The 26,683-nt window shown below is 38.1% G+C and overlaps 1 protein-coding gene and 1 pseudogene across 4 annotated transcripts in view; both read left to right on the top strand.

Annotated features, from left to right (window-relative positions):
• NSF (N-ethylmaleimide sensitive factor, vesicle fusing ATPase) overlaps positions 1-26,683 on the top strand; it is a 162,016-nt gene that overhangs the window by 105,197 nt on the left and 30,136 nt on the right. For all 4 annotated transcript variants that reach the window (XM_074019987.1, XM_005584555.3, XM_065531750.2 and 1 more), the window contains 4 exons: positions 5,338-5,433; positions 9,923-10,079; positions 12,819-12,952; positions 24,824-24,890. In XM_074019987.1, the coding sequence (XP_073876088.1) occupies positions 5,338-5,433; positions 9,923-10,079; positions 12,819-12,952; positions 24,824-24,890 (454 nt within the window). The remainder of the gene's footprint in view (positions 1-5,337; positions 5,434-9,922; positions 10,080-12,818; positions 12,953-24,823; positions 24,891-26,683) is intronic.
• Positions 12,914-23,609, top strand: LOC135967727 (vesicle-associated membrane protein 5 pseudogene; annotated as a pseudogene).

The raw sequence follows: 26,683 nt of genomic DNA, 5'->3' as shown, positions 1-26,683 counted from the left end.
AATCTGTTGTGAGGAAATAAACTGAGGACACACACACATACACTCACACACTTTCCCCCTGAGTCAAAGCTCTAAGTTATGTTTACAGAATTTCATAAAATTTCTTACTTTTTTGCAGAATTTTTGATTGATTAAGGTCATTCTACCCTTAATTTAAGAGGAATGATAAGAACTTTGAAAGGTCAGATTTAAAAGGTTATGAAATTTAAGGGTGACCACTTGATATTTGCTAGTGTTGAAATACAAGTTTATTAGTTTCTGCAGGTATAAGCTGAAAGATGCTGCCTCTTCTATATTGATTAGCTGTTACAAATAAAATGCAGGAAAAATGTTGCTAATTCAAACAAATGAGAAAAGATTTTCTGAATGAGTAAAAATTCAGAATTATAGACTTTTTAAAATAAGATTTTACAAATTTTGATAAAATGCTAAAAGTCAACTAAGAGCAGTCCTTAGAAAATTTATTTTAATGAGCAGGTAGGAATAATTTGCAATTGGAATATTCATTGCTTACAATTGTGTAATTTATAGAATTCCTTGTGTGGCTGAAAACAGCTTGTTCTGAAATACTTCTTCCCCACACCCATCTTAATTCACTTTTAAGAAAAGGCTTAGCAATTAATTGGGTGAGTCTTTTCTTAATAATTAGCAAAATGACAAGTTTTATACCAGCTTCAGTCCTGAAATCTATCTTATTTTTTGGCAAATGTTGAAAGATGGGAAAGATTTTTCTTTCATACTGCTGTATGTATCTGTCATTTGAATTCGGTTTTACTATAAGAGAATCAGAATGCAAAATATTATGGTAAAAACCTAGACCTGTATAGGAAAGAGGTGTTTAAAGTGAGGCTGGTAGCTTTGTTGAGATTTTAATGTTTTGGTCAGAGCTCCTGTCTTCACTTTGGCTTAAGAGTTTGTGTCTTGTAGAATCCTTTCAGATGTATCAAAAAGTTTGAATCAGAGTTAAAACTTCTATATAAGGGTACCTAGGAAGGAAATCCTGTATCTGCCTTTTATAATTTATGAAAACCTCCAGGTTTGTATAAGTATGAAATGAGATAATGTGATATGATGAAATTAGATAGTGTATATGAGCATACTTTATAAACTATGAAGAACTATAGACAGTTATTATTAATTATCATAGTTCTTTCACGGATATGCTTGGTTCCTGTGACACCATTTTTCTTTTTTTCTGTTTTTTTTTTTTTTTTTTTTTGAGATGGAGTTTCCCTCTTGTTGCCTAGGCTGAAGTGCAATGGCACAATCTCAGCTCACCACAACCTCTGCCTCCCAGGTTCAAGCAATTCGCCTGCCTCAGCCTCCAGAGTAGCTGGGATTACAGGTGCCCACCACCATGCCCAGCTAATTTTGTATTTTTAGTAGAGAGAGGGTTTTGCCATGTTGGTCAGGCTGGTCTTGAACTCCTGACCTCAGGTGATCTGCCTGCCTCGGCCTTCCAAAGTGCTGGGATTACAGGTGTGAGCCACTGTGCCGGGCCCATTTTTCTTTATTTAAACTTAGAAATGCCAAATAAATGCAATTAATATTTATCAAATGCCTCATATGTGCCAATATAAGCCCTATTAATAATTTAAATGTTTATGTTTGATTTGTTTGTTTGTTTTTGTTTTTGAGAGGGAGTCTCGCTCTGTCGCCTGGGCTGGAGTGCAGTAGCGCAATCTCAGCTCACTACAAGCTCTGCCTCCCGGGTTCACGCCGTTCTCCTGCCTCAGTCTCCCAAGCAGCTGGGACTACAGGTGCCCGCCACCACGCCCAGCTAATTTTTTGTATTTTCAGTAGAGACGGGGTTTCACCGTGTTAGCCAGGGTGGTCTGAATCTCCTGACCTCATGATCCACCCATCTTGGCCTCCCAAAGTGCTGGAATTACAGGCGTGAGTCACCGTGCCCAGCCCAATAATTTAAATGTTAATTGTTCTATTGAAGTAAAATATTTGTCTCTTTGTTACTTCTTACTTTCTTTACAAAAGTATAGAAGTTATAGATGATGGCATTCTTTTAGTAAAAGGTTCAAGAATGTCAAAGCATATAGGGAAAAATGAGAAAGGCCATCTCTAACACTGTTTTCCTTTCACTCTCCAGAGTTAGCCAGAATTTGGGATATATCTTTGAAGTTTGTTTTCTTTATATAATATTTACATTCATATACATGTGTGCTTTTTTAAAAAAATGAACATTAATAGAATTATACTGCAGTATACATTTTTCACTTACAAATATTCCTTGGATAGCTTTCTGTGTCAATATATGTAAGTCTCCTTCATTATCTTGGACAAATGCAGAGTATTCTAGAATATTGCCACATAATGGAAAATATAAGATCCATGAACACAGGGACCTTTTCCGTTTTATTTACTGCTATGACTCCAGTTCATCGAACAGGCTTGGTGTCTGTTAGGTACTCAGTAAATAGACTTAATGAATAATTCATTTAACATATGGATTATTTCTGATTGTGGCTGTTGAAAATAGTACTGTTGTGAAAATGCTTAGTCTCCCTGTGCACACAATGAATCATTTTCTAGGGTAGCCATCCAAATATCTTTTCAAAGACATGGTTTCATTGTCTTGTAGTTTCTGGTGTTGCCAGTGAGAGTTATCATACCAATCTCATTCTGGTTTCTTTGCAGGAAACCTATTTTTGTCCCTCAGAAAAGTTCTAGGACTTTCTCTTCACCTTTGGTGCTCTGAAAGTTTACAACAGTGGGTCTGGACATCGTGTGCTGCTTTTCATTTATCCCAGTCATCACTCACTGAACCCTTTAAACTGCAGAGGCACGCCTTTCTTCAGCTATAGGAAATTTTTTTCTCCTCTGTCTTTTATTGTTTCTTCTCTGTGACTCTTTCTGTTCTCTCCTTCTGAGAATCCTGTTAGATCACAGTTAAAACTTCTGGATATTTCTTTCATGCTTTGTAGCCTTTTTGTCTCACTTTCTGTCATTTTGTGGGATTTGGGGCGGAGAGGAAGATAAATAACTGTGTTCTGTTTGCCATCTTCACCCAGCTTCCTGACATAGTTCTTTTTAATCCCACAAGGGTGACTTTTTTAATCTGTCATTTCATTTGTCTCGCAGTCTCTTCCTAAAAAAAAAAAAAAAAAATGACTCATATTTCATAATAATTGATGGGAGGTTGGTATTTATTTAACATGCTTTTGTTTCATAGTCAGCTTTTTTTTAAGATGCTTTTTTTTTTCAAAGCCATAATACCAATTTAAAAATTAGGTTGTGTTGCTTTGTGCTATTGGTAGTGAGCCCAGTCGCTTTAAAACACGTGTTGGTATCTTAATCACTCATCAGGTCCAGGCAGCTCCAAGTGCTGATAAAGGCCTTGATGCTTCTCCAGATGTCTAAATGCTGGGTCCAGGTGCAGTAAGCAGACTATTTGGAGCTGGCACATAGATTCTGAAGCACAACGTATTATTACAAATCAGAGTTTTAGGTTCTTGGTCTCCTAGAGTAATGGTTCTTAAGCCTGGTTCAGTACCAGAATCACCTGTGGTACTTGATAAAACTATAAAGACCCTCTATTAGACCTGTTAAATCAAAATGCTATGGGGAATGGAACTGAGTGCCTGTATATCTCTGAAGGCTCTGGAGGTTATTCTGATACGCAGCCAAGTATGACTGTGTTTTCATGTCTGTATATATTTTCTTTTTGTATGGGTTTTCACTGTTCTTACTCTCCGTATGTAGTTTTTCTTACTCATTCCTCATGAGTAAAATGGCTATACAGTGTCCCTTGGTACAGATGTGTTCTAATTTACATAACATCCCCTCTTGGTAGACATTATTAATATGCTTCTAGTCTTTTTTCATAACAAGTTACTTTAGTACACTTGTACTTGTATACTTGTACGTGTAACTTTGTACACATTTGTGAATATATGGGATAAATTACTAGAAGTGGACTTGTTCAGAGGGTATATATATTTGTGAATTTGAGAGATGTGTTTTCTTTGATTCCAATTTTTAAAATTGTTTTAAAATACCCATAAAATTGACTGGGTGCAGTGGCTCATGCCTGTAATCCCAACACTTTGAGTGGCCGAGGCGGGTGGATCTCAAGGTCAGGAGATCAAGACCATCCTAGCTAGCGTGGTGAAACCCTGTCTGTAGTAAAAATACAAAAAATTAGCCAGGCGTGGTGGCAGGTGCCTGTAGTCCCAGCTACTCGGGAGGCTGAGGCAGGAGAATCACTTGAACCTGGGAGGTGGAGCTTGCAAGTGTGCCGAGATCGCGCCACTGCACTCCAGCGTGGACAACAGAGCAAGACTCCGTCTCAAAAACAAACAAACAAAAAAAACCATAAAATTTACCGTGTAACGATTTTAAATGTACAATTCAGTGGCATTAAACCTTTCGTCTCCAGACCTCTTTTCATCTTGTAAAACTGACTGAAACTCCATACCCATAAACAGTAACTCCCCATTCCTTCCTCTCCCTATCCCTGGCAACTACCATTTTACTTTCTGTCTCTTGGATATCAGCTACTCCAGGAACCTCATATAAGTGGATTGTACGGTATTTGCTTATTTAACTTAGCATAATGTCCTCAAGGTTCATCAAGTTGTAGCATGTCAGAATTGTCTTTCTTTTTAAGGCTGAATAATATTCCATTGTGTGTACATAACACATTTTGTTTTTCCGTTCCTCTGTCAATGGACATATGGATTTCTTCCACATTTTAGCTATTGTGAGTAATGCTGTCATGAACAAGGCTGTACAGATCTCTCTTCAAGACCCTGTTTTCAGTTGTTTGGGGTATAGACCCAGAAGTGGAATTGCTGGATCATATGATAATTCTATTTTTAATTTTATTAGGAACCACCATATTTTTGTTTCCCAAGGTGACTGAACCATTTTACTTACGTTCCCACCAGCAGTTCATAAAGGTTCTGATTTCTCCGCATCCTCACCAACACTTCTTATTTTCTGCGTTTTTGTGGTAGTAGCCTTCCTAATGAGTATGAAGTGAAATCTCTTTGTAGTTTGGATTTGCATTTCCCTAGTGATTAGTGAGGTTGAACATCTTTTCATGTGCTTATTTAAGGCCATTTGTGTATCTTTTTTGGAGAAATGTTTGTTTAAGTTCTTTGCCCATTTTTGATTTGGTTTTTTCTTGTTCAATTTTGGCAGTTCTCTATGTATTCTGGATATTAATCCCTTATATATGTGATTTGCAAATATTTCAGATTTTTTAATGTATGAAAATATGCGTTTTAATCCTCAAGAGTTAACGTTCTTAAACTGAAAATATTCTTAGCTATTCTTAAATCTTGGAAGTCCTTACATGTTGTTTTTATCTATTCTTAGGCCAGTACTAAAGTGGAAGTGGACATGGAGAAGGCAGAAAGCCTGCAGGTGACGAGAGGAGACTTCCTTGCTTCTTTGGAGAATGATATCAAACCAGTGAGTATGCCCATTGAGTATATATATAGGCCAAAAAGTAATGATAATAACTCAGGGAAAAATAAGTGCCGTTTACCCAGTATTATGGAAGGTTATAGCATATGCAGTTTCATAAAATGAGAAACTCTTAATATTGGAAATGTTCAATATGCAAAACATCTGTATAATAATCCCAGTGGCTGGTGATATTACTTCCCTAAATATTTTCGTGATAGGAAGCTTACCATCTTGTAAGGCAGGCCATTCAGTTTTGAGACTTTCCAATTATTGTTTTACTTTATATTGAACTAGAGCTAATTTTCTGATTGGTTCTTATACAATCCCAAACTACAGAAACCTAAATTCAGTCCAACTTCCATGTCAGTCATTAGGATATTTAAAATTGACGCTCATATCCTCCTTCTCCTCTCTCTCTCTCTTTTCTCTTCAGCCTCCTCCAAGGCATCCCTTTTTCTTGCTCAGTACATTTAGTTTCTCTGACTACTGTAGTTTCTAAGACTTAAAAAAAGTGTCAGTTTTCTTAAAAGGCATTCAAAATAGTCATAGTTGAGCTTTAGAATGCAGTATAAGGTTATTAACCCATTTTCCTATAAAACAACTACTAACATTTGAGTAACTTTTGTTTAGAGTCCTGTGTTAATACAAAAACAAATTGTAGAAAGTCCTAGTTCTTAAAGCGTGTGTGTTTGGTTTTCTTTCTTAAATGGACCTCAGGTCCATTAAGATTAGTCTTAATCTTTATGACACACTGTTATTAGTCTATATTTTCATGGTGTGTAAAATAAGATATGGTATATGTAGTTTTCTGGGACTTGCTATTTATTAAATATTTTATTGCCAAGAGTCATCTATGTCAGGAATTCCCAACCACCAGTACTGGTCCGTGACCTGTTAGGAACTGGGCCACACAGCAGGAGGTGAGCAGCAAGCAAGTGAGCCTCATCTGTATTTACAGCCACTCCCCATTGTTCGCGTTACCACCTGAGCTCTACCTCCTGTCAGATCTTTGGTGACATTAGATTCTCATAGGAGTATGAACTCTGTTGTGAACTGCATATCTGAGGGATCTAGATTGCACACTCCTTATGAGAATCTAATGCCTGATAATCTGTCACTGTCTCCCATCACCCCCAGATGGGACCATATAGTTGCAGGAAAACAAGCTCAGGCTCCCACTGATTCTACATTATGGTGATTTGTATAATTATTTCATTATATATTACAATTTAATAATAATAGAAATAAAGTGCACAATAAATGTAGTGATGTAGTGTGCTTGGGCCGGGCACGGTGGCTCATGCCTGTAATCCTAGCACTTTGGGAGGCCGAGGCGGGCAGATCATGAGGTCGGGAGTTCAAGACCAGCCTAACCAATATGGTGAAACCCTGTCTCTACTAAAAATACAAAAATTAGCTGGGCATAGTGGTGCGTGTCTCTAATCCCAACTACTCAGGAGGCTGAGGCAGGAGAATCACTTGAACCCAGGAGGCAGAGGTTGCAGTGAGCCAAGATCGCACAACTGCACTCCAGCCTGGGTGACAGAGCGAGACTCTGTCTCAAACAAACAAAAAAAAGTAATGCACTTGAAACATCCCGAAACCACCGCCTTCCCCTGCATGGAAAAATTGTCTTCTATGAAACTGGTCCCTGATGCCACAAAGGTTGGGGACTGCTGATCTATATGATTTCTTATAACTAGACATCATTCATTTTCATGCTGAATAGCATTCCATTGTGTGACTACCACAGTTCATCTATTTTCCTGTTGATTGTGAATGTTGTCAGTTTTTTATTAAAAACAGATTTGTTATAAGCATTCTTGAATGAATTTCTCTTATTTAGGAATAAAATTATTGGGTTGTTGGATATATGAATGTCCAGCTTTAAAAAAACGTTTCCCAGTGGTTGAACCAATTAACACTGCCCCCAATACTGTGAAAAATATCCGTTTGTTCTGTATCCTCTCTGACACTTGGTATTATCAGATTTAGTTTTTATTTATTTTTGAGATGAAGTCTCACTCTGTCGCCCAGACTGGAGTGCAATGGCGCAATCTCAGCTCACTGCAACCTTCATCTCCCAGATTCAAGCAGTTCTCCTGCCTCAGCCTCCCGAGTAGCTGGGATTACAGGTGCCTGCCACCATGCTTGGCTAATTTTTGTATTTTTAGTAGAGACGGGGTTTTGCCATGTTGGCCAGGCTGGTCTCGAACTCCTGACCTCAGGTTGTCTGTCTGCCTCGGCTTTCCAAAGTACTGGGATTACAGGTGTGAGCCACTGCACCTGGCCTCAGATTTAATTTTTGCCATTCAGTTGGGTGTAAAATGAGATCTCATTTCAGTCTTGATTTGCATTTTGGTTATTACTTAAGAACTTAAGCATTTCTCCATATGTTAATTAACCACACGCATGTGTTGTGTGAAATACTGTTCAAGTCTTTTGCCTGTTTTTCTGTTGTACTGCTTATTTGACTAATACAAGTTCTTTATATACTTTTTTCTCAATTTTGTATTGTGTTAAAATACATACGAAGTTTACCGTTGTAATCATTTTTAAATGTATAGTTCAGTGGTATTAAGCACATTCATAATGTTGTGTAATCATCACCATCCATCTCCAAAACTCTTTTCTTCTTGAACTGAAATTCTATACCCATTAAACAATAATTCTTTTTTCCTTCCTCTACAACACCTGACAGCCACCATTCTACTGTCCATCTTTATGAATTTCACTAATCTTAAGTACCTCATATAAGTGAAATCATAGTATTTGTCTTTTTGTAACTGGCTTATTTAATGTAGCATAATGTCCTCAAGGTTCACCCATCTTGCAGCAAGGGTCTGGAGGATAAAACAAAAAAAATGAAGTTATGGGATATGTAAGGAAGATATACACGTTATGTATCTTGGGAGAGTCACTGTTTTATGGTTCAGGTATCTTAAAGCTTCTGCTGTGAGGCTTGGAGTATATAACTGGAAAAATTAAAGACAAAAGCCAGCCTATAATTTTTTTTTTTTTTTAAATGAGATGGAGTCTCTCTCTATCTCCCAGGCTGGAGTGCAATGGCGTGATCTCAGCTCACTGCAACCTCCGCCTCCCGGGTTCAAGAGATTCTCCTACCTCAGCCTCCCAAGTAGCTAGGATTACAGGCACACACCACCACAGCCAGCTAATTTTTGTATTTTTAGTATAGATGGGGTTTCACCATGTTGGCTAGGTTGGTCTGGAACTCCTGACCTCAGGTGATCTGCCTGCCTCAGCCTCCCAAAGTGCTGGGATTACAGGCTTGAGTCACTGCGCCCAGCTGTAAAAATTTCTTAGAACAGCCATTCGGCCGGTATGAATTAGGCTCATCATTACTTTTTACACTACTACAGAATTTGCCATATCCAGGCCAAAGAATGAGGACCTTCCTCTGTATGCAGGAATCAAAGGACCAGCATATGCAAGGAGACTACCTAAAAGGTGGTCTGAAAAATTATTTTGTGGCAAAGTAATAGAGATATGAGATCGCTGGATACTGTTTCAGAGACAGTGTTACAAAACAGCTTTGTGTGAGGTGCATGTTCTAAAGAACTGTTAAAACTATTCCATACATCAGGTAGTCAAAAGTTGACTTTTTGAGGGATGTGATGATATTTTGAAAGTTGAAATTCTCAAGATACATGATCTTTACATGTACGTGATCTTTACATATGGTAGGTTATGTTTTCCTATTCTGTTAACCTCATGAAAATCCAATTCAATTGTAAATACTAAAGTTATTGACTACTTTTGGCAGCTGTTTTGATGGGAGGTATAACCTTTGAGATTAAAAGTTGAAAATGAAGAAGGGTGCAATTTAAGCTCCAATATATAGTGAACACAAATAGAATTATTATCTGTATTAATTGCTTTTATATCCTTTTCATTACAGCTGCTCATTTCTATCTCATCCTAAATCTTGTATTTACACATATAAACTTAACATTGGTGCCATTTAACTATGTCCGCTACCACAAAGTTGATGTGAACATGATCTTCTCATTACCATTTCGTATTCTCATGTTAATCCATAGCACCTGCAATCAGTGTTAAGGTAGTATATTTGTCAACTGCGCTGTTTCTAATTTCTAAGTCCATAATCTCTTTTTTCCTTTGTTCTTAACAGAACAGCCTCAAACTGCATAGTGTTGATAAAAATAAGCACATTGGAACATACTCTTTCTCTCAGGAATTATGAGGGTTTGCGCTCTGGTAGATTCTGAGCCTAAAATCCATTGTTTTTATTCCATGAGGTCATTCAAAGCAGCCTTTTTTTTCCTGTTGGGAAAAAAGTTAAATGATAAATTATACAAGTTGTTTTGCTTTCCAGGCTTTTTATATTAATATGGGATAGTGATCAATATCTTTAGCATGTACGAATTATAACTCATCTTTTATACTGTTAAATATTTTAGTTTTTAACACTAATGCTCAAAATGCTTTAAACTGTCCTTTTTCTTAATAGGCATTTGGCACAAACCAAGAGGATTATGCAAGTTACATTATGAACGGTATCATCAAATGGGGCGACCCAGTTACTCGAGTTCTAGATGATGGGGAGCTGCTAGTGCAGCAGACTAAGAACAGTGACCGCACACCATTGGTCAGCGTGCTTCTGGAAGGTGAGGACGAATGAGGAGATGGGATTAAAAGTTAAAGGAAAAACAGCATTTTTTAAAAGCCCTTAAGCACATTCTAGAAAATTGAATTCTTTCCCATTTTTAACCTTGTTCTTGATCTGAAAATAGTAATCCAGTCTATGTACCAATATTGTGTACAAATTAAAATTCTCTTGGGGTAGAATGTTACTGAGGAATGATAGTAACTAGTTTTCTTGTAGGATTATATCTGTATTTCTGTGGCACTTAATACACTGAATGATGCCACATAGCTTCAATTCAATTAAATAAATATTTACTGAGTACTTGCATTTTAGTCATTCAACTAGTTGCTGGGGATACAAAGACATTCAAGTATTCATTCAGTCTGGTCATGAACAAAGGCAGTGTAAAGAAATTCATGACTACAGTGTGTGTGTGTAAAATTGTGTGAATACAAGTCATTTTGCATAGGGGTGGTCGAGAAAACTAGAGATGATATTTAATCTAGGCCTTGAAAGACCAGTTAGGATTTCACTGAGTAGACAGACAAAAGGGGAAGAACATTCCATTCACAAATAATTAATTTACAGTTATAATTAGTATGACAGCAGAAAAGTTCAGTGAGGCCCCATGACAAGGGAGCCTAACTACCTTTAAAGGTCTGGGGGGTGAGAGCTCCCTGAGAGAAACATATTAAGCCATAACTTGACCAGTGAGGAGACTCTGGCCAGGCAAAGTCATTGGGGAAGATGTTTGAAGCAGAGCATGTAAGTCCTGGGCAGAAAGGAGCTTGAAACAGAAGGGGAGATTGTCCTGACATGAGACTGTAGAAGCAGACAGAATCCAGTTCATATAAAACCTTGTAGGCCATGTTAAAGATTTAGACTATCTTAGGGGCAATGGAAAGCCATTTGTAGGATTTTAAGCAGTGAAGCCACATCATCATGACTGCTTTATGATGGAGAATGGATTGGAGGGGCAAAAAGATACAGGAGAGACTATTTTGGTTAGAAGCAGTTGGATTAGCCTTAATGAGAGTCGATTGTGGTTTGAAGCGTGTGGAGTAGTGTAAATGGAGATAAGTAGACTAATTAGAAATATTTAGGAGATAGAATAAAAATGACCACATTATTATTGTCAATCATAATTAAGCTAACATTTTTTGAGACCTTGCTATTTGCCAGTCACTCTACTAGCACCGTGCACATACTATCTATTTAAACCCCACTTAAGTCCTCCAAGGGTCGAGGCTGCTGTTGTCTCTATTTTGTAGGTGGAGAAGCGGAAACTTAGATTTGTTAGGTTGGATGTGGGCAGAGGTATCAAACATGACCCCCTGGGTTCTGGCATACACAGCCCGGTAAATGATGCTGTTTACTAAGATTGGGAACACTAATGGAAAGCAGATTTCTGGAAGAAAGTTGATGAGTTCAGTTTTGAACATGTTAAATTCAAGGGTCATATAGGAGAAGTAAATCGGAAATGTTGATCTGCCTGCCTGTTGGATATGTGGGTCTGGCTGGCAGTAGACTCATGAGTTGTCAGTATATAAGACTGTGGTTGAAGCCATGGGAGTGGATGAAATCACTTACAGTGAGGGTATCGGTTGAGATGAAAAGGAGGACTAGAACTTGTCTCTGAGGCATGTTAACACTTAAGGACTAAACAGAGCAGAAAAATTGACAAAAGAGACTGAGCAAGAGTAACCAGAGAGGAAAAAGGGGAAAGAGAGAATGTGTATTACAGAAGCCAAGAAAAGAAACATATTTTAAGAAAGAAGGAAATTATGAATTGTATCAAATGCTCCTAAGAGGCTGAAAAAGATACCAAAGTGTTTGTTGAGTTTGATGACATGGAGATCATTTGTGACCTTGATGGGAGCCTGTTCAGTGTAATGGGGCTGGGAGCCATAAGATTTAGTGAGGATGGGTGGGAGGTGAGGAACAAAAGCAGCCAGTGTAAATAATTACATAGGCAAGTTGTAAGGGAGAACATTTTGAAGGGAGAAGAAGGTGTGGTGTTGAGGGGTATGATATCCAGAAAGTTTTTTGTTGTTATTTAATAAACTATCAGATAGACTAGAACATGCTAAAACACTTTTGGAAAGGCTTCAGGGAAGAAGAAGAAGTTGAACATATGGGAGAAAGGAACAATCAGTAATGTCAGGTTCCTGAGAAGATGGGAAGGAAGGTTTGATTGGTTTGTGGTTGAATGAGGGACACAGCTTCCAAAACAGGGAAGGGAAGGCAGGGATGTCTAAGTGTAGGTAAGTTTGTAGATTTGCTTGCCTTTATGAGAAAGCCTGAGTCTTTAGAATTCTAGCTTTTTACATCACATTTGCTTCTAATAAGGCAGTTTTCCCCTGCCCCCAATATCAGCTCCTAAGAAGATTGTATTTTTTTGTTAGACAAATGATTTGATAGAACTAATAATGTAAGTACTGATATGCATTTGAATGCATTCTCTTAAGAAGCAAAACCCTTATACTCTGTATATTTTGCCAAAAGTTTGAAAGATTAAGGGTATGTGAGAATGTCAGGAGGCATGTATTTCACCATACTTTTGAGAAATGCTAATTAGTTCGTTAAGTTTAGTTGCTAATAAATAAGAGAAAACATGTCTGCTGTGAAATTGTGTCAGGAAATGTTAATGAGCAACTAGTCAAGACCTCAGTATGTTCTGGATAAAAGTTTAAACTTGTTTTATTTCCCTTTGCTTAGGTTGGCTTTTTTCCCCTGACTTGCTCATGTCTTTATGCAGGCCCTCCTCACAGTGGGAAGACTGCTTTAGCTGCAAAAATTGCAGAGGAATCCAACTTCCCATTCATCAAGATCTGTTCTCCTGATAAAATGATTGGCTTTTCTGAAACAGCCAAATGTCAGGCCATGAAGAAGGTATCAAGATTTTACTTTCATTTTAATTTCCTATCTCTTAAATGTGTGTGTGTGTGCACATATATATGCCTTTGTACATGTATACATATAAACCGATAGCAACTGTGTCCTTCTCAATTGGAACCAAATTATCAGAATTTGGGGGAAAACAGTGACTGTTTTAGATTTTTTAACTTTGTAATGTATTTTATTGAGTACCTTTACCTTCTAAATTATGCTTTGTTTAATACATATTAAGATTGTTTCATTTCCTAGTTTTGTATCAATTTTATTAAAAGAGTCATAGTTGAAAATGTTTGAATAAAGTGAGACAAATTCATTTAGGATTTTTTAAAGTTCTTTCATTATGGTACAAAGTTGAACTGTTTGGGGTCAATTAAGTTGAGGAAGACAGAGATGTATTAATGGGAAAATAGTCCCAGGAATCCCTACAAAAGGATAGTTTTATATTAGGCAATAATCAGAATCTGCTTGGTAACTTGATGCAGTTCTCATCCATCTTCCTTTCTCCAAGTGCCACTCGTCACCTTCTTAATTAACATGGCCACTTTATACCATCAGTGAAGTTAGAACAGCATAGAATAGAATCCTAGAGCTGAAAAGTCTGTAGGACCATCTGGTCCATCTCTCTCACATTCAAGCAAGCGCCATGCATCAACAACAAAAATCAATGATGAAGACTCTAAATGGCTGTTCCATCTTACTTGTTAGATCATGTTTCCATTGCTCTTCTAATTTTGCATACTGCCAGTCAAGAAATTATTTCTTATATCCATCTGAAGTATTTCTTTTATTTAAATTCTTTTTTTCATGCTTGATCTTTTATAGATATGAACTGACTGTGTAAGTCCAAGAAATGCGGGAAAATCAGAATGAGGTGAAAGAATCTTGAGAATTGAAGTGCTACCTAGTAAAGACAGCTCAGGGTTTTCTTTTAAGTTGCTCTTAGGTATTCGCTCTGTAAGGATATAGGGTAGAATTCTTCGGTGTTTCTTTGGGAAAGAGACTGAGGAGGAGAAATAGATTTAAAAGGAAGATGACTCCCAAAAAATGTAAGCTTGAAAAGCTAGTCTCTTGTTTGTGCAGGTGGCAGAAAATTGCACAGGGTACTTCAGATGGATGGAGGAAGCAGAACTTGTAGCAGGATTCCAGGCATAAACACTGAAGAGTCCAGAGAAATACATAAAAATCTTTGAAATTGAGTGTGAAAGAGAAATATTGCCAGACTCAAAAAGAACTTATAATATCATATTCTGTCTCTGAGGTGAAACCAGTAGTATCTCTCCTTCCCAGGAAAATCTGAATAGAATAATGGGGACCAGTAATTTCCCTAGAGTAGGTAGGGCTGTTTTTCTTTGTTTTTTTGTTTTCCCTTTGATGGGAACCCTTAACCCACTTCTTCTGGTAAAAATTTAAATAGCAGCCCTTGAAATCTGTAGCTGTTGAATGTCCCATTTATTTATTGAATAGCTAATTCTATTTGCATTTTCCTAAATCATCTATTCCTGTGCTTTTTCAAAAGTAGTAGTCAGCTTTGCAGATGGTAAATTACTCCATTGCTTTCCACCAGCTGCCAGCTTCTACCTCAGATGTACTCTGAGATGTGGGTGGATGGTCCTAGTTTTTCTATAAAGTTTTTTAAAAGTACTTTAGGCTTCTGCAGATCAAAGCTACTTTGTAAGTGTGAGATATTATCATTTTTATTATTTTAATCTCTTGCAAATTGACTTGAAGGGGGAAGGTAATATGTGCTGATTTTAGAGGCTTAAATGGTTAAATTAATGGCTTAATAACTTATGATTTAATCTTCAAATTGTTGAAGCCTTTCAAGGTAGAGTTTTAGATGAGTGGAAGGCTAGGGAGTATAAAAATAAGTGTCCATACAAGCTTATTCAAAATTGTTTTAATTCATGATTCACTGCCCGGATCATCCATGCACTCTTAAACTTATAAAAACTATTTCTGCTTCAGCAGTATAATAAATTTATATTAGAATTTTTGGTTTTCCTTGGGGGAAAAATACTATTCTTTGTAATTAAAGTTCAGAAAAGAGAAAAGAATGAAGCATAGGTGTCTTGGAAATATATTAGGAATATTACAAAATCTTTCTCTGCAAATAGTTTTCACATTGTTACCTAATGATAGGTTGACAAAAGCCTAAGGGCTCAAACCAGTCTAAAGATGCTCAGTCTTCCAGGTTGTTTTTGAAAATGAAATGTAAATGTCATTCTTTAGTATAAGTTCTAGTCTACCTCCCACTACTGTTCTTGCCCCTCCGTTTTTAGTGTGAGGATGGGAAGATGTTTTAATTTTTTTTCAGAGCACAAATAATTTATAAAGTTTTGTATTTCTGGAGAAAACCTTTCTTTTGTTGTAAGTGCAAAAAATAAGGTAGCTTTTTCTAATTACAGAAATAATTTAGAAAATACAAGAAAGAACAGAAGAAAATAAAAATAAATTCGTATTTGTCCTTCAATTCTCTTTACCACTCAGACACGCATATACACATGAACACATTTACCCCTCCCTTATATATTGGGAATGACATTGAAACATACTGGTGTAAACTTGTTTTTTTCACTTAAAATATTATGAACTTTTTTCAGTGTAACTAAAGCTTATCTGAGTATTATTTTAAATTAATAGCTGTCTAATATCTGAACAGTTCCTTTTTTGTTGGACCATTAGGTTGTTTCCAGGTTTTTTTCATAATTATAAATAATATGTGTGTCAAAGAGTTATCTAAACTCCCAAGGTCATTGCAGCAGTATTCACAGTAGTGGAATGGAATCAACCTGAATGTCCCTCAGGATGAATGTCCCTCAGGATGAATGGATAAAGAAAATGTGGTACATATACACTGTGGACTATAACACAGCCATTTAAAAAGAATGAAATCCTTGTCATTTGCAACAACATGGATGAAGGAGCTGGAAGACATTATGTTAAGTGAAAGAAGCCAGGCACAAAAAGTCAAATATCACATGTCCTCATTCATATATGGGAACTAAATAATTGAACTCACGGAGGTAGAGTTAGAGTGATGGTTATCAGAGGCTGGGAAGGGTAGTGGGGATTGGAGAATAAGGAGGAGATAGTCAATGGGTATAAAAATACCGTTAAATAGAAGTAATAAGATCTAGTGTTCAACAGCACAATAAATTAACTATACTTAAAGGCGTGGTGGTTCACGCCTGTAATCCCAGCATTTTGGGAGGCTGAGGTGGGGGGATCACGAGGTCAGGAGTTCGAGACCAGCCTGACCAGCATGGTGAAACCCCGTCTCTACTAAAAATACAAAAATTAGCCAGGTGTGGTGGCACACGCCTGTAATCCCAGCTACTCAGGAGGCTGAGGCAGGAGAATTGCTTGAACCCAGGAGGGGGAGGTTGCAGTGAGCCGAGATCACACCCCTGCACTCCAGCCTGGGCGACAGAGCAAGACTCTGTCTAAAAAATAAAATTATGTATAGTTCAGGGAGAGGGTGTGGTGGCGGTGGCAATGGCAGGGAAAGAGTTGGAGCAGTGCCAGTGGCAGGCGAACAAGGTGACGGAAATCATGCTTAACAATTTCAACAAGATCCTGGAGCATGATGGGAAACTGGCCAAACTGGAGCAGTGTTCAGACCAACTCCTGGATATGTGCTCAGCCTTCAGCAAGACGACAAAGACCCCGGTCCACACAAAGTGCTGGGAGAACATCCGTTGCTGGATCTGCTTGGGGCTAGTGGTGGGTGGTGGCCTGTTCATCATCCTGATTGAGTGGCTGGCCGTCTTCTTCCCTCGGAGCAGTGACACCAGTAATGCCCCATGGACCAGGATGCAGATACCACCTCAGGGCCTGGGGACTGACTCAGCTGGTCCTGAGGGAGAAGGTGGCTGCTCTGGCCAGTTCTGATCTCCAGAGAACCTTGGTGTTTGCTCTACCCTGACCCACCCCACTGAGTGCCAAAAGGCAGCCCCAATGTGTGCACCCCTGCATTTCCTGTCACGTCACAGACTGGCCTTAGAGGGCACGCTGCTGTACTGGCCATGCGGGGCCAGCCGCACCTGAAGCTCAGTAAAAGCTGTTGTTTGATTTTTTAAAAAAATTATATATAGTTCAAAATAACTACAAGAGTGGAAATTGAATATTCCTAACAAAAATAAATGATACATGCTTAATGAGTTTCACAACTACCCTTATTTGATCATTACATGTTTTATACTTGTATCAAAATAGTGCATGTACTCCATAAATATGTATAGTTATGTAGCCATAATAACTAAATCTTAAAAATTTATATAAAAACAGTATTCCATAGGACTACCAAACTAGGGAAATTACTGCCCCCATTTATTAGATTTTTCTTCACTAGAGTAGCATAACATGACAGAGAATTTGGGCTTGCTCAGCTCTCCACACTGACCAGCTGAATGACCTTGGATACGTCATTTAACCTATAAGCCACTGTTTTCTCTTCTGTCAAATGAAGATAATAACTGCATTGTAGGGTTATTGTGAGAATTTGATGGTAATTTCTGTAAAGTATCACACAGTGCCTGGGATATAATATGAAATCAATGAAGTGTACTGGTTATTTTTACTTATTCTTACACATACGTTTTTTATTATTTCCTTACGACAAATTCTCAGAAGTGTGATTGCTAAGGTAAAAATATTAGTATTGTAAAGATATTTGATACATAGTGCTATCAAAACTCTTAGGTAAAAAATACTCTTGGTTTTATAAAGCCTACCCCTTCAGAAATTTGTGATAGTTTACACCTGTAGCCGCGTCATATAAGAGTATGAGTTTCTTGGGATTCTCACCTGTTTTTGATATTATTAAAATATTTTTGCCAGTTTGATAGGCAGAAGGTTAGCATTTAATTATTTCTTTAGCTACATTTCAATGACTGAATGCTCACATTTAAAGATTTTTCAAAATGTTTTGCAATGACAATAGTCTGTGAAACTCAGAAATATGTAACACATTAATTTTTGTTAAAGACTTGTGGTCTGAATTAGTTAATTCATAGAGCATCTTTACATACCATTTGATTACTTAAACCAACAGGTAAGAGTTTTTGTTAGAGAGGGCTGTTAGGCTTGCTTTAATGAGTACATGAGATTTTATTATAATTATACTATTGCCTCTTTTTCACAAATGGATGGTGCTAAAATACATGAAAGTAGTTTATTCTCAATTAATTTAAAATTCACCTTGTACTTCTCTTAATTTGCTTATTAGTGAATCCTTTCTCCATGGATAAACTCCTCAACACTGCTGAAGTATGTATGAGGTATTGTCCTCACATTCTGGGGGGTATACCATATGTTCCATTAAGATATTTGAAGTATTCACAGACCTTCCCCTTCTCCCCTATTTTATGTTTGCTTCCCAAACTTCATTCTATTTTAAAATTTTAATTCCTTTGTCCATTTTTGCATCAATACTTTTTTAAAAATCTATTTTACTAGTTCTATTCGTGCCATTAAATGAACAAAAGAAGAAAGCAGAATTTGATTTTAGCTAATTACCTAATCTTGATGCTTTCTGAGTATACAATCAGTAGAGACGAAATAGAACAATCAGATAGAACTAAATTGTTTGAACAAAACTAAGTAAAACTACCAGTGATTTATAAAACTGTACCCATTAATAACATGATATAGTCTTATTTTCAAAGGATTGAAAATTAATGGAAGAAATTTTCCTTTCCACTAGCTTTGCAAGAAAGAAATAATCTTCTTTGAATATCCTCCTGTAAATCCCACTGCAAATTGTAGTCTGCACAGAACAGAATCATGATGCCTAATCCTCCTCTTTTCATGGTTTAGTCTATACAAAGAGCAGAGCTGGAAATGGGATCTTTTGACAGCAGTTACTAAGCAACAGAATTTGGGTGTTTTTGGTTAACATCCTAATATATAATGTAGCTGATTTGTTGAAGTTTGTGCATGTATTAACTGAGAGAAGTGGGCACTCCGGAAGTGACTACAGGTCCCTGTATGGTGGGGGGGTGGGTATTTGTTGTTGTTTTGTTCAATACACTGTGTCTTTTGGCACTTGTATCTCTTTGGCATAGAAAGGAGGCTGGTGCAGAACTTTCAGACCTTGTGACTTTTTATATTATTAAGCATACCCTTCTCTGTGGCTCACAATATGTGAAAATGTAAGATTTTTTTCCTGAAAAGCAGGGAGAACAAATAAAGGATTTTAAGGTCATTCCAGGAAGCTTTAGAGCTTTGCCAAAAGTTTAGGTCCACTTCCTGAGGCAGTTTCATTAGCAGACAGCTAATGTTTGCTTGGTCTACTCCCAAGTTATTTTTAGAAACTAGAGATTATTACTGATAGGGCCCATTTGAATTTGCTCATTTACGTTTTTATATGCTACCAAATATGATTAGAGTATGCTTTTAACTAATCACTGACAGATTTACTGCATTAGGGATTTTCTAAGCCATCAGATTCCTACAGTCATCAGATTTCCACTAACTAGTTACTTCACGCCAAGCTCTTCAGAATTGAGATGAACTCTTTCAGCCCCCAGAAGAACCAGAGTGTTTGGCTTTGCTTACCTAAGAGTACTAAGGAGGTCCCAGAGGATGGAGGGCTGAATCTCCTGAGAGCATGCTTGTCGTGGCTTGTGATCCTGAAAGGCTGGGATTAATGGAACGAATGCTGGCGTGCTCCCATTTGCACTTGTGTAGACTCTGGAGCCCATAGCTGCTGCCTCTCTCCCACACACAGGTGGCTCCCCACTTGTCTGAAGATCCCAGGAGTGGGCTCTGGGTCTTAAGAGCTTGCCATGTCCTTGAGCACCATATTCAGACCTGCCCCTAATCCCTGTGTGGCAAGAGCCCTGCTTCTTCTGTCCCTGAGTCTCACGGAGTGCGTGTGGCACACTCTTGCCTTAAGCCCAGGCTCCCCACACTCCCGGTTGTCTCTCGTGCCCTTCCAGCCTGTGTCATACCTCCACCTTTGCATGCAGGAGAGGTTACAGTTTAATATGATGATCTCATTACATGCACAGGTGGACATAATGGGCTTCTGTGTTTTCTAGAGCTGCTCTTCTTCCTTTAGAATAGACCTCTCGTTATTTCATGAGACACAGGCTGACTGATGCCACTCTTTCCCACATTGTTTCCTTCTTCAGTTCTTCCTATTTTTGTTTTTTTTTTTTTAATTTAGCCTTCTCTTTCAGACTTCCCACCTAACTCTAAGACCCTATAATACGTTGATGATTTTATCTGTTCTACAGAAAACTTCCTAATAAAACTAGGCTGACTATGCATTCTTAAGACTAATTTTCGGGGGGAATCTGTAAGATACGGTCCTTACCTTCTTACCTCCAGCCTCAGCCCTCCTGGCATCTTCTGTGTTGGGGCATCTTTGGATCTAGCGCAGGCACTGTGTTACCTGCTGTGTGCTATAACTGATGGTGAGTTTGGCACTTCAGTTGTACTAGTCTGACTAGGGCAGTTTGTACAATTGTACTTTTCTTGCATCTTTCTTTCCCGTACCTCTCCTCCTTTTGGGGTTATCTAGCTAAAGTTGTGGTGCAGCTTCCCGGCTCAGTATGTAAATATCTCACTTAGATTTTACTATGGCAGCTAACCTCATGTACTTGCCAACCAACTCTGAGTATCTTAGAATTCTGCTGGGGCCTGGGCCAGAAAGGGTGAAAGGGACTAAGGGACCTAGGAGACTAGGCAGAAATTGTGGATCCTGGGAAGAGTTATGAGCACAGGTTACACTAGTGACTAGATAAGGAAGAAAATGGACGTGTGAGAAGAGAAAGGGGTGTGTGCATGTGTATTTAAGTTAGAGCACAGTAGCTACCCAGAGGAGTTTCAGTTGACTGGTTACCTGAAACTAGTCAGGTTACAACTGGAATTGCACAGCCTTCGTCATGGTCAGTGTGTTAATAGAGCTTGCTGTGAGTGCACCTCTCCCTCTTGATAGTAGTTAGTACAGAGACCAACTGCAAAAAACAAAAACAAACGTCACTACTTGATGTTAAGTGACTGCTGTATTTTTCCTCTCAAGTGTTATGTGTAGGCCATGCAGTCAACTGTGAAGTGATTTGAAATGCTTTGTGAATTACAATATCTGAGATAAGTTGGTGAGACCACATATTATGTAGGAAGTCATCATCAGTTTAGACCTAAGCAATGTCCTGAGTAAGGTCCTTGCAGCCATATAAGCTGTACCTTGTTTTGAGAAGGAAAAACATAGAACTACTGCAACCAGCCAGGCTGTGGTGTCCCAGGTGCCTGTAACTCTAATTCATGATCTCACAGCCTGGTGGTCAGAGTTATATGCTTACATCAGAGCTTTTAGTAGAATTCTGAAATATGTTTTGAAAAGCAAAGCATTATTCTCAGTGATTCCTTAAAATTACCTGAGTTTATAAGATACCACATTGACTACCCTGTTGGTTCTGTCTTCAAAAAAATAGCAAAGAACCAGCCAGGCGCGGTGGCTCAAGCCTATAATCCCAGCACTTTGGGAGGCTGAGATGGGCGGATCACAAGGTCAGGAGATCGAGACCATCCTGGCTAACCCGGTGAAACCCTGTCTCTACTAAAAAATATAAAAAACTAGCCGGGCGAGGTGGCGGGCGCCTGTAGTCCCAGCTACTCGGGAGGCTGAGGCAGGAGAGTGGCATAAACCTGGGAGGCGGAGCTTGCAGTGAGCTGAGATCCGGCCACTGCACTCCAGCCTGGGTGACAGAGAGAGACTCCATCTCAAAAAAAAAAAAAAAAAAAAAAGCAAAGAACCGCTGTAGAACTGCTTCTGAGCTTTTCAGTTGTCTTGAATGTAGCAACTCAAAACCAAAAGGAGCCATCATTATGTATCAAGAGACAGAAATAAATACCCTATTCTCATTTTCTCTTTTTCTGTGTTTGGGGAGGAGGAGATAAAACGCCCTTCTCTTCTTGCTCTTTAAATGTACTCATGATCCATTCTCAAACCAGCTTCACCTCTGTGTTTTATTTCAGTTGCCAAATCAGGAAGGATCCTTGACTACAGTTTTGTTTTTCATCACCACACCCATTCATTCACCAAATTCTTTCAGTTCTTCCTCCTAAACATCTCTAGATTCTATCCACTTACCAGCGCACCCACTCCCTGGCCACCATCATTTCTCACCTGGAATTCCACAGTCTCAATTAACTTTTATTCCTCTCTAATGCTTTTCTATACAATCAAAAAAATATTTCTAAAACATAAGCCTGACATGTCAGTCCATTGCTTATAACCCTTTAGTGGCTTTTTATTACCTTTACAATAAAATTTTAACTCATGAAATTTGTAAGACTCTTTACATCCAAGTTCCTTCATCACCTCTTCTAATTCATCTCGCCTACCACTCCACTGACATTGACACCAACACCACTTTATTTTAATTCTTATTGACCGTTCCTGCAGTGTCCCTGAATGTTCACATCTCTGTGTCTCCTAATTTTCAGTATACTCTCCTTAGAACACTTTCTTCCACCCTTTCCACTCGTTAACTGTTGTTCATGCTTCAAGTCTCAGGTTAAGTGTCACTTCCTAAATTTAGGAGACTGTCCTGTCTCCCTAGGTCCATTTAAGAGTCAAGATAGGCTGAGTTATGCTGCATTAAAGAACAACCCGAAAATCTCAGTGGCTTAACACAACAAAGTTTATTTTTTATTCACCTACTATATCTCCATCATGGCTGAGACAGTGCATTCTGTTCATTATATTTTCTCAGAGACTCAAGCTAATAGTTAATGGAGACCCCATCTTACATGTGATTCCATGATAGCCAAGGCAGGAAAAGGAATGTGGTGAATCATGCAGTGACTCCTAAGGCTTCTTTCAGAAAGGGGTATATTTCCCTCGTATTTCATTAAGTAAAGCAAGCCCCATAGTTATGCCTAACTTCCAAGGCACTGGGGAAATACTGCCTACCCTGTGCCCCCATATCATCTTGTATTTCCCCTAGCCTAATAATGTCATGCTTTATTATAATTACATGTGACTTGCTTCCCCAACTCTAACTTTTGTGAAAGTAGGATCATTTTTGTCTTATTTATTATCCTCTGTAGTGCCTTCGTTAATGTAAGAATTCAAAAATATTTGTTGAGTGAATGAATGAATAAGGCAGCACTCCAAGACTCAGTCCTTAGGCCTTTTTTCTTCTTCTACCATTTCTCCTTGAAGATCGCATCCTTTGTCATGGTTTCAGCAGTCCTGAGAGTGATTTCCATTCCCTGACTTCAATCAGATATCTCCAACTTCTCACTCAATATTTCTACTTGAATTTAAAATGCATGAATTTATTCTTTTAGTAAATACCTCTTAATTACTCTCTAATAAGGCATTATATTAAATGATATGAGGATACAGAGGTAATTAAGACAGTACTTGCCATCTGAGGGCTTGCAATCTAGTATAATACAAGAACAGTACAATGCATCAATAATATATACACGTAATATACAAAATCCTGTGCCAAAGGAGAAGACAAGTGATTTATGGCAAGATTGAATTGAAACTTGTATTCAACCATTGAACCTATAGAGCAGACATCATTACTGAATTCTGTTCTGTGCTGGGCACTAGACGTAACACGAACAGAGTAAAGCTTTTATCCACCTCACGGTCCAGTGGGGAGACAGATAGCTTAGGATGAAAGGATAGATGGGGTTTAGACAGAGTGTAGCAGGGTGATTAGGGGGTAAAGGGATGGTGCATAGGAAAGCATTTTCACCAGAGGGGTTGACCTGATTAAATATCTGAAGAAATTGTCCGTATTTATGCCAGGAAAGATGTAAGGAAGGAACTGAATCAAGATGGTCACAGTGAGACTCTATTATGGTAACATTTCTTAATTGTTAGGAATACTTTAAAAACCAAGTATACACAGGTTGTTTTTAAACCTAACATGAAAAATAATATCGTGAGTTTGATTTTATTTCTGTACCTAATTATAAATCTTCAATGGTTAAAAGATACCCAGAAAGGAATATATGCCATTCCAAGCAAGATGTTGGTGTGGATGGGGATAGGGTTTACTATCTTGATGTACTGAGCTTGGTTATCAACCAGAGAGACTGGGCTGGGATGCAGAAACTAATTCTTACTCATGACACCAATGAGATTTCCTGAGCCCCACCTATAGTCTCTGGAATAGGACCTTCATTTCCAAAAAGGCTAGTCTCAAGGCCTTGAGTACTTCTATTCAACTTGCAGTTAAGCTAATTCTTCTATCTGATTTGAAATTACTACATCCTTGCCAGGCTAAAACAGTTCCTTCACTGCTTAATTTCATTCTCATTTCCTTGTCCATCTTAAGACAGTGCATTCATATCTTTTGTCTGGTTTTATACGTACATCTATCTGATCCTTCATACTCAACCTTTAATTCTTTTGTAAACTCTTTTACCATTACGGTCTGATTTGAGTTGACAGAATTCTGATCTTTTGGTGTTATTTCTGCTTAACAGAGCCACAATTCCTACAGACAGTAAAATGACATCCAGTTTTATTTTACACCTTTCTTATGGCTCCATCTAGCTCTTGCGTCCTGCAGGACACTAAAGTCCTGCTCCTGACACAGATACCAGAGACCAGTGTGATAGAAGTGATGGGACGTGTCAGTTGATTAATGATCAGCTAGTCCCCAGCATGCCCAGGTGTGACACACACAGCTGTTAGTGCTGAAAACGGCCTTAGCCTGCTCTCTCTCCAGCTGTGATCCAGTTGTGTCAATTCTAATTTATTATAGTCCAAAGTGTTGCTGCTTTCCTGTGCTTTGTTTAGTATTGCTCAAGAAATAACTAAACTTCTTGGAAATTGTCATAACTATGGAGGACAGTGAAATAATAAATGACTTTGTTTTCTTTCAGATCTTTGATGATGCATACAAATCCCAGCTCAGTTGTGTGGTTGTGGATGACATTGAGAGATTGCTTGGTGAGTCCTAACTTCTGCTGTTGTATTATCTTTGCCACATTACAGCTAATATCTCAAAAGTTACAAGAGAAAATTAACAGGTATTTATAAACTGTAGAGCAATAGAAATACCTTTCTTTGTCTTATAAGGAAATATAACATCTCTTAAATAGCTGACATCAGTGATAGTATTCGTTTTAATATGCCCTGTGACTATTAACAACATTATAAACTGCTTTCTTGTAAGGGCCCACGTCTCATTTTGTATCCTCCAGTGTGCGCTTGCCATAGTAAATGATTAATAATTTTCATTGATGGGTATATCTGTTATTTAGGACCTCTGAGCTGCCTATAGCTCAGAAATCCACTTGTGAACTTTGACAGAGCTAATGAAAGAAGGGTTTAGGATCACAGTGAAATCCGCAAATTCACTAAAACACTAAGGGCAGAAGTTGTAAGCTCTCTGCACCTCAGTTGCTGCTCTTACAAAACAGAGACTATAATCCCTCTCTTGCTTATCCCACAGAGTAATTGTGAAGACAAAAATGGGATAATAAATCTTGAAAAAATTTTGTAAGTTAAAAGTGCTCTATAGTAATTTTTAAAATATGTATTAAATATCTCCTGTGTTGAAGTGCACTCCTACAGGATACAAACATGAAAAAGACTTGGTCCTGGCACTTAACTCATAAGAAATAAACGGCAAGGAAGTGCCAGAAAGTTGTTGCTAATTTAATTTCACTGTAAAATTAAATCAGTCTGACATAAATTCATTACAACAATGGCTCAGGAAGGGGTAATAAACTCTATTGAAATAGAAACCCACCTGGTGACTTAATAACATCTGAAAATACTGCCCAGTGTCTGAATAATCCCTTCTTCCTTAAGCTGTCCATAATGCTGTAGTCATGATTTCAAGCTAACTCTTCTTACTGCATTTTTCCCATCATTTTCAGACTTGCTTTTGGTCCTCTGTTATTTATTTTTTTAAGTTTTGGCAGTGTTTGTTATAAAGCAAAGCTGGTGTATCTGTGAGGTCTCCATAAATTGATAGTGGGTTTTGGGTCTCCTAGGTTTGATACATCTCAGCCCAGTTTATGGGATGATTTCTTTAAAAGCTTTTAGGCACAAACTTATAGCTCTGTGTAAATTCCTTTATCTTGACACAATTGAGGTGTGTGGTCATAGCAACACTACCATGTCAGGAATGTGTGCCCTCTGAGTATGTTTCACCGGTATGAATGGTTATCATCTGTACATGCTTGCTCATTTATTCAACAAGCACTTGCTGAGCCCTTCCTCCTCTGGTAGAAGTGTTAGAGTCTCAGAAAAAGAAGATGCTGCATGTCTTTATAACATATGTTGGCAAATGTTAATGCAAAGTAGAATGTGCCATGTATTTTGGATATTCTGGTTTTTATTTATTTATTTTTATTTTCCTTCCCACTGTTCTCATCTGGTAGACAGTCTGAAAATGGAGGGATCAGTTTTGCCCTCAGGGGCCTGAAAGTAGCTCTAAGCACAGGGCAGGGGTGCATATGCAGTATGCAGAGAATACTAAGCAGGTGGCATTTACGCTGAATCTTGAATTATTGGTAAATGTTTAACAGGTAGGATGTTCTCTTAGAAAGTTACCTGTTCCTTACCATCTGAGGGCCAATCTCAGTGGTTCTGCCATTGTTTCAGTTTTATTGAAATTCCTTATTTTCCCCTTTGCCCATTTTCTAACATCATGTTTTAATATCAGTGTACTGAACTGCCATGGTTTGCAGTAACTTCTTAGAAATGCTTGGTAAATACACCTGGGATTTTTT

The sequence above is a fragment of the Macaca fascicularis genome, chromosome 16 (genome assembly GCF_037993035.2).
Source record: "Macaca fascicularis isolate 582-1 chromosome 16, T2T-MFA8v1.1".
Lineage (NCBI taxonomy): Eukaryota > Metazoa > Chordata > Mammalia > Primates > Cercopithecidae > Macaca > Macaca fascicularis.
This window is presented reverse-complemented; position numbering and strand designations above follow the sequence as displayed.